The sequence below is a fragment of the Mytilus edulis genome, chromosome 2 (genome assembly GCF_963676685.1).
Source record: "Mytilus edulis chromosome 2, xbMytEdul2.2, whole genome shotgun sequence".
NCBI classification, from domain to species: Eukaryota; Metazoa; Mollusca; class Bivalvia; order Mytilida; family Mytilidae; genus Mytilus; species Mytilus edulis.
The window spans coordinates 23754281-23763612 of NC_092345.1; the positions used below are offsets into that span (position 1 = coordinate 23754281).

The 9332-nt window shown below is 30.5% G+C and overlaps 1 protein-coding gene across 1 annotated transcript; it reads right to left on the bottom strand.

The window, feature by feature from the left end:
• Positions 1-303: 303 nt before the first annotated feature.
• Positions 304-8545, bottom strand: LOC139511768 (uncharacterized). The gene is made up of 3 exons (XM_071298820.1): positions 8175-8545; positions 3223-3277; positions 304-1784 (listed from the first exon to the last, which is right to left on the bottom strand). Exons 1-3 carry the CDS (start codon positions 8478-8480, stop codon positions 1453-1455), a joined length of 693 nt encoding a protein of 230 aa, XP_071154921.1. The 5' UTR covers positions 8481-8545; the 3' UTR covers positions 304-1452.
• Positions 8546-9332: the final 787 nt, after the last annotated feature.

A 9332-nucleotide genomic window follows, 5' to 3' on the forward strand; every position in this document is an offset into this window, starting at 1 on the left:
TGCTTAAGTAGTATGTCGGATGTACATTGGCATATATTTTTGATAGCACAATCCTAACATGATTTCTCACTCATTCAAAATGTCACAATCTTAAATTCGACACAATCGTTAAAAGATGTCTACATATCTTTGTATAAAAAGCTAATATGGGATTGCAAAGAAAAACAATGAGATTAATCATTCATCAGAAGCATCATCCGCCATAGGATTCAAAATTTAAAAAGCCAACAAATTAGAAACGAGATATGACACTATGGTCATATTTATAACTCATGTCTTAAGATAGTTAATGGTAGAAAAACATTTATGCAAATATCATTTATTGATTTTAATGTTTTATAGAACGTTGTTTAGATTTTTTTGTTCCCTTTTTCTTCAAATATCGTGTTTTTCAAAAGATAATTTCTCTCTTATATTAAATCTTTTTTTATTACAAGGGAATAGATATGTGATCACTTCAGTCTTTTTTTTCCACCAGAATTGAAACCCTTGGTGAAGAGGGGCGTCCATTTTGCTGTGATGAATGTCCATGGTAGCTCCATTGTGATGCAAATTTCTGTCCCTATATATAAAATAAATCCTTACTTTCCAATGGTAGTCCAAATTTCTCCTGACACATCCCAAACGGCCTTTATGACAGGATTGTAATTCAAATCAAATCAAAATTAATTAAAAATAAGTTAAACTGTATTTGATCAAGTAATGTGTTAAATATATAGTTTTTGCACGTCGATCATCCTTTTTTATCCAGTAACATTTGCTATTAATAAAATTATGTATTTTGTATACATCAAAGAGACAGCGTTACTACAATACAAACAACTAAAATAGATAGATTTAAGTTTAATAATATGTTGTACTTAAATTGTTTCAATTATAAAACATTAATGGTGCCAGTTTATTCTTCAATCAATTTGATAAGTATTGCTTGTAGAAATTATTTTTACCTTTAAAAAAAAATGAATAATTCTTTTTTTCGGTTCTACATGTTATGTATCGTTTGAAAAAGGGTAAGAATAGTTGATAAGACCCTTTTAAGTTAGACTGAAAATACAAGGTACCAGGAGGCAAAAAGATAAACTGTTATTTTAAGAGATTTACACGATTACTAGAGTCAGGTGTAGGGTATGAGTTTAACTGTCCCTCTGGTAGCTTTCGTCACCTCTTTTCTGTCAATAAGACGACAACATCAAATATAAGACATAATTGTAGTTAAAGTAGTTAGAACCGACATTCCCTTCATCCCTTTTTTTAATTCATGCACATGTCGGAATTTTTACAAAATATAGGTGTTCATTGATGATCAATTATTTCGTACGTTGCAAATACCTATACCAAAAAACGCTTACAAGAATTATACATTTTTAATTTTTTGTTTGTTTCAAAAAGTCATCCAAATAAAGGATTTTGTCTTAAAACTGTTTATGTTAAATGGACACTGCATTATAACGTTTATCGTTTTATTGTTGAATTCCATATTTCAATTCTTCCGTTCAAAGCGAGACAGCTGTCATCCATTTTTAGTAAGATCATCTGCATTTCAGAAAGACTTATATCGAACTTTGTACATTTGTAACTACAAACAGCTGTATCGTCACCCGTTCTGTGATCTTTATCACAATATAGTTCGAAATGATATTTTTCTCCAGAACGTGTAATGGAAACATTGCTATTTTCGTTTTCCTTCTCGAAAATTGTCTGAATTGAATATATTCCTTTAAATGGAAGGAAACACTTTATATTCACAGTAGATCCTTTTTGGGGAAATGCAGCCGAGAAAAATGCTGAAACAAGAATAAAATACAAAGAGTAGAAAATAATGAACCATCACACATATTATATCTATGCATTACGTTCTTCGTCATCACATGTGTCAAATAAAGGCAACAGTAGTATACCGCTGTTTGAAATTCATAAATCGATTGAGAAAAAAACAAATCCGTGTTACAAACTAAAACTGAGGGAAACTGATGACCGAGAACAATAAAATCAGAAAGAATAAAACGAGACAATAGATAAAATCAATGACGGTGACAATATTGATCAAAAGATATATCTAAACAACAATCGTATAGATAAAAGAAATTATTTGCTAAACAGTATTATTAGAAATAAGCATGCATATCGATACAAATTTTTTTGGGGGGAAAATCAATTCATATACAAACTCTGAAGATTTTGTACGTTATCAGTGTTTGGAGAGTCTCACATAGCCATTAGCATGTTACAAAACTCAAATTATACCTTTTTTCTCGTCTAAAATTGTGAGTACTCTGGTCCGAAATTATCGCGTAAACATTCAAAACTTCAAACCGTATGTTTTGAGATGGTATACCACAATAAATTGTAACACATTTATTCATGTTAAAAATAAGCAATTAAACTTCTTCCTTTTTTAAGCAATTAAGGATGTTCTTAGGTGAGGTTTTGAAATAAGTGTAAAATGTTCGGACTTCTTGGTGTTTTTCCATATGATACAGGTCAAATATAATACCCGATAACACCTATTTATCTTTTAACATAAGACTTACTAGCCCATAAAAGGTCATTTGGCAAAATTTAAGCAGATTCTTGATTTTCTTTCTTTTGATTTGAGACCCAAATATACTAATACAAATATAAGGTAAAAGTCCGAGTCAGCTATTTCCCGCCATATTTTAAAAATCAAATATCTCGAAAAGGAGCTCCATGACCTAGCAATATTTTTAGCTTATTTTGATCATGAACTAATACTCTTCCAGCTTAAATTATCAATTTTCAATTCTTGAATCATTTGATTTTACCTTGGCTCACCTAAGTTCATCCTTAAAGTATTATAGTATTTTGTTTTGTTTAATCTTTAAAATATAATTTTCTGTCAATAAAAGTGCAGTTCGGGGATAATCAGAGAGTGTCAGCTAATTTTTTTTGTTGTTTTTTTTTTGTTGTTTTAATTTAGTGGCATTTGGGAATATAATTTAAAACTAAATAGGAACTAACTGTGTTAGTTGGTCCTAAAAAAAGTATGATTGTAGAAAGATAAAACTTAAAGTAATAGCAATAGGTAAAATCTAATAAACCAGCTGTTATATACAAAAAAAAAAGAGTTTTAAGTTCTTCATGCCAATTGAAATATATCACGTTTATTCGGTTTTCATTTTTCTGATTGTTTGATGTTAAAACATTGACAACGAGCATTTATCAAAAACCTTATATGAAGTTATGAACATAATTAACACTTACGATCATTTGAAGGACCATTACCAATAAGCTGTTTTTCTTCACTAACTTTGTGTTGCTAAAAAAAGGTAATACAATTAAATTCTAATACTAATTGAAGAAACATCTGTTTCCATATTTAAATTTGAAAATTTATGAAGACCATAAAATTTCATCACATTTTATTAAGTTCTTCGAAAGATACCAGAAGGACAGTCAAATTTATAGTTTGAAGATAAACTAATAACGAAAAAAACAACAGACAAATAATAGTACGCAAGACACTATAGAAAGCTAAAGACTAAGCAGCACGAACCCCTTAAAAACTGATGGGGATATTAGGTGCTCCGGAAGGGTAGGCAGATCCTGCTCCGCATGTGGCACCTGTCGTGTTGCTCATGTTATCACTGAACCGGTAAATAGCCTAATTCTGTAAGTCATATTCTTGAAAAAGGAACGGGATTGTAGTTACAACATAAGGATATCATCTGTGAAACGTATATTCCATAACGGTCAACCAAATCGTGAAGGCGTCGTTAAAATTAAAATTAAATTTACGAAAGGATTGTTTCAACTTCACCATTTGAAACTATTGATTTAATCAATCACTCTATCAAGGATATTTTGATAGGAAATACAAGCCCGGGAATATCGTGTCAACTGGAAGATATATATCACGTATGCAGGAGCTGCTGGTATGTTGCTACATAGAAATGGCAGGTTCACAATATAAGGGTTTTTTACATTTTGTCTGAATTGTGAATGTATAAGGTGTTTTTTATATTTTGTCTGAATTGTGAACAGTTCCAAGCTGCAATGTAGCCACATATTGTGCTGATAATAGATACTAATTGTCTCCTTCCGTATTGTCCTTAAGGGAGTTCGCTTCTCAGTTTCAAAGTAATTAACTTTTCAAAACACTAGTTTATATTGATAGAGAATTAAAAAAGGAATCCAAAGAGCAAAAAAAATATATAGGTCACCGTGCTTGCTTTCGAGATATATGCCATTGAAATTTTGGCGGGAAAATATTCTCTCTTGACTTTTCATAGCTTTATCATTGACAAGTATATGTTCTCAAAAACTGTTATAAAGTAATTAAAATTTTATAAGACTTTTACAGATGGCTTATTATTATACATGTAAAAGATTTTCCAAAAAAAAAATGGGGGTCACCGGGCAAATTTTTTTCAAGGCATTCAAATGGATAAAACCAGAGGATTCCGAAAATCTGACAAAAAATTCAAAACATGACAAGCCAGCTTCCTTAAGTAACATATCGTCTTTTTTAAACTATTGAACTTTTATCTTTATAACATTTACATAATGCATTGTGATTCCTTATAACCTGGCTAATGCGTTTAGTGATTGTAGTTGTGATTAAGAACGCCTTTGTTAGGGTTTGATTCTGCGACGGTCTACAGCACTCAAAGTTAAATATATTATGAGTTCAGGTGAAGAAATATAGAATTTCATAAAATTAATTGCATCAGTAGAGAGAGTTAAATATATAATATGTGCATAATTTACAACATTTGGATCTGTTTGTCTTGTTTCTTGTGATATCTTATTGTAAATATTGAGAGTGAAAAGAAGAAATTATTCACGATTGACCTTTTAAATGACCTTTTACGATCTATTCCCAAAGAATAAGATAGGTTGGTCATACACAATGAAGATGCAGTTTTGCGACAAAAATGTTGTAGTGGAACAGACAACCACGGAATCGAAATATAGCAAAATAATGCGCAAAGTGTCATTTCTAAAAAAAAAATCAAATGAATACGTACCTTGTATTATGTAAAGGTATATAGGTATTTTTTTAAGATACAATTAGGTGTTTGTGGCAACAACACTATAATGTGTAGCAATATATACAAAAACAATGAGTTTGAAAATATGGACACTTTACTCCACTTCAAATCAAAACCAGTGATGATTCTTCAATACGTTCACATAAGCCCGGAAATTTTTTCAGAATGATATCTTAAAGGTTTGTGCTCCTGTCCGAGTTCTGATCGGATGTTCACTTCAGTATCTGTTGCTTGGTAGGGATATTGAAGACAGAGGGAAGGGAAAATAGCATTTAAAGTAACTTGATTGTCACTTTGTTAATTGGCATGCAACTTGAATTATACTAATTGAAAATATACAAACAGTGGAAATCTGGATGGCAACATGTGTTTCTTTTGCTGTTTTGCATAAAAACTTATACAGATGGGGAAAAAATAGGAAAGGGAAAAATATACTTTTGATTTTGAAATCAATAGATCGATGTCCAAGATAATTGGTTACTAAAAAGAGGTTTCCTTTGCAAGATTGGAATGAAATTTCGAAAAAAATATGCATAGGGGAGACCAAGGCCTGTTGATTTTGATGTCAATAAGCCAAAGTTCAATGTCACTGTAACGGAACGAACAAAACGTAAAAACGAATTCGTGATGGTAACGTAGGTTTCCATTGTTTTATTGTAATAAAATTTATACAAAGATATATGGGTAAGATACTGAGTCTGTGAGTCACTAAATTCAAAGGAACTGTTTCTGCAAAAAGGATTTCTATTTTAAATGTGGTTGGGTATTTTAATATGGTATATAACAATAAATCGTTACACATTTATTAGTGATAAAATAAGCAATAATTATTGCAAGCCATTTTACTATTTATTCTTACTTTATTATATCTTAAAAAGTATACAAGATATCTTATATATACCAAAATGAAACGAGACTTATATCATATATCTTATATACTAAATTACAACAAGATTATTTAAGATATTTTATATACCATATTAAAACTATATTATATAAGATGTCTTATATAGCAAATAAAAACTATATTTTATAGAATATTATATTACATATACTTAATAATATATATAATATAGGTTATAAGATATCTCATATTTTATGATATATAGGTCAAAGTCATATATTTATAATATATAGGTCATATAGTTTTCTTTAACAAATATCTTATAAATCGTATGAGATATGAGATATCTTTTGAACTATTCAACATATCTTATAAACCAAATGTGCAACTATGGGATTATTAGTGATGGTCATCTTGGGACTATTTTTTTGTTTGTTTTTAATTTATTTACATAATCGTCATTTTATTAAAAACTTATATAAAATCGCTGTCCGGTTTTTATAAATCTATAAACTTATATCCCTTTAACAACCCTATTCAATTACATGTGGTATGCTAGAACTATGAAAGTACGTGTTAAAGTCAGCCTGTGAATTTATTTTTAATTTGTTTTCTTTCACTTTCTCATTAATTTCTATTTCTTTAATGGTTGGAATTGATTGAGGATTGATGAAATAAACTTTTGCATGTGTTATTTCAGTTGTTTAGTTGACGTAAGGATTGTTTTGGTCATGTGAAAAAAGGTAACATTTACAGTTTTCAGAACATCTCTTGACTCAAAACTGAGAATGGATATGGGGAAAGCGTCAAAGAGACAACAACCCGACCAGTGAGCAAAAACAGCCAAAGACCAATGGGTCTTCAATACAGCGAGAAAATCCCGCACCGGAGGCGTGCTTCAGTTTGCCCATAAACAAATAATGTGTACTACTATATATATATCAGTAGAGATATGTGTTTGGCTTATTTGTCCTCAAGGTCAGTGTCATTTTTTTCTAAATTTTGGAAGTATTTTTAGACCTGTACGGAACATTGCAATACCATTTCGGTTTCGCAGAAACCACTGGTGGGATATTTACAGTATGACAAAATTTAATATAAAAGAACAAATGGAGAAAAAAAATAATGTGGTCTATTCCCTATTGCATCCAATCTGGGAACAGTACATCTAACAATATATATGTTCCTGATTCAATGCAGAAATTAAATTTACTTCTGGAATATCTCAGCCAATCAAAAGTACGCTTCTATGTAATTTAACCGTACAGGTTAAGAATAGTTTGTCTACCTGTGATAGACATAAATAGAAATAAAAATTCCAATCAAGATAAATAGGTCACTACGATTTTTTTAAATCCTCATTTTTGGGAAATCTAATTTCCATTGAATCTCGAATAGATCATCTAAATTTCTTCACAGTCTATGTAAATATTTTGAAAGTTCAAAAGTTTCATATACATGGTAATATATAATTGCTTTTAATGGCATTTATGAATTTCTTCAGATGAAAAAGGAAAACAGACATTAAAGATGTTTTCCTTTACCCTTTTTTCAAAGGGATTTATAAATTCGACAAATAGAATAAATGTTTTTGACATATGTTTAAAGGGGAGTTACGAGATATATAAAAAAAATCTAAAGTATGACTTTTTTTTTGTTCAATCATTAATCATTGTTAATGAAAGTGAAATAGTGCTTTTGTCAGCTAAAATGGTTCAATTTTGTCAAATTAAGCTAATAAACATTGATAATGAATTATTCACTTGCAAGTGAATAATTCGACCTCATTTCATGTGAACACCAGTCTAACCCCGTAGAAAGAGATAGAATAATGCATGCATTGTCCGTGTACGGTTATTTAAAGGAAAAGAATGTCAACATTGAAAGTGAAACAAATGTAGATAATTTGATTGTCCGATTCGATCCATTAAAAAACATTCTTATAAAGGTAAAAACGACGATAAACATAAATTATTAATTTATAATACAAAATTTTAACAGACCTATAAAAAGCAAATTGCACGATTAATCTTTTAATATCTATATTTATGTTTACATCGCTTATATGGTCATAGATGGTCACTCGATAGTTAATTAGATGACGTCTTGACTAAAATTCCCACGAAACGAAGCTTCTCATCTTATTGAGACCATGTCCTGTAAATTGTTTATTTTATACTTTTGATAGTTTAGAAAAATGTTTTATTTTGTTATTAATAAAATCTGAGAATTTTAGTCGGTGAACATTAGTTTGACAGCTATTGCCCCTTTAAAAGAAAAGAAAAAGACAAAAATGATTAACACCAACTGTGTCCTACCTTTAAATGACAATTCTCAATTACGGCGATCAAAGATATAGTTGATATAACTATTACCACGGCCAAAATGATATTGATAATCACAAGAATCCTTATCTTTTTGCAACATATTGATTGACGTTCATTTGGTGTGGTATTATGTTCCTCGTTGTTTTGTGAAATTTCCATTAACGAATTGTGTTCCCGAGGCGGAACGAATTCTTCTTCATGTTCTTGAGATATGCTATTAAAGAACTGTATTCTATCGTTAACACCATTATCACCATTATCACCACCATGGATATCGTTTGCACTCACATTCGCCATTTTTTATAGGCGTTTGTTTGACAAAGTTGAAGGATTGTTTTTGACACATATAGAAGATATTACTCATATACAATATGATTTATAACGCAAATTACACAATCGAAACATAATCTACTTTCTATTCTAAACGATAAAAAATACAAGTTCTACCTTTGGAAACCAAAATGTTATTTATAAACGTCTATTTTAAGCAGGTTGGGAACAAACCCTCTATATGGTGTTTATACTTGTAGTTGTATAGATAGATAATCTTTCTATAGAGGGATAAAATTACTGAGGCAAAGCTGAGTAGAATTTACCTGATTATCACAGCTTTCAATCATGGTGAACAATTAAAGATTGTATATTCATAGATATAGGAAGATGTGGTGTGAGTGTCAGTCAGTTTAGCAGTAAAACTGGCCTGTGCATATTCATAGGCGGATCCAGGGGGATGCTGGGGGGCCCGGGTCCCCCCCTTTCGTGGAAAAAAAATGGTTGATTATATAGGGAATCACTCAAGCATGACTGGAGCACCCCCCTTTTTTTAGGCTAGTCAGCAAGCCCCCCCCCCCTTTTTTTAGGACATTTTCTGGGTCAGCTACTGATATTAAGCTAAATACATCAATTGGTGCATCAAAAGTAGCAGGTTATTGCCATAATAAGTAGAGAATGTCAATATGCCCTATTTTGCTTTAAATTCAGTCTAAACAAAAATACCCCTCTATACAGGGATTATTTTATCCTTCTATAGAAGGATTATCCCTCTATAAAAGTATAAACATCGTATAGAGGGTTTGTTCTCCACCTGTTTAGTACAATCTGAATGTTAACACTCAAAACAATTTAACACTTTAAATGAAATTAGTGACT

Coding starts and splice junctions, on each gene's coding strand:
- LOC139511768 (XM_071298820.1), bottom strand. CDS start 8,480: ATGGCGAATGTGAGTGCAAACGATATCCATGGTGGTGATAATGGTGAT. Junction 3,278..8,174: donor TTGAGAATTGTCATTTAAAG/GTAGGACACAGT, acceptor ACCTTTTTTTAG/CAACACAAAGTTAGTGAAGA. Junction 1,785..3,222: donor TAATGGTCCTTCAAATGATC/GTAAGTGTTAAT, acceptor TTCTTGTTTCAG/CATTTTTCTCGGCTGCATTT.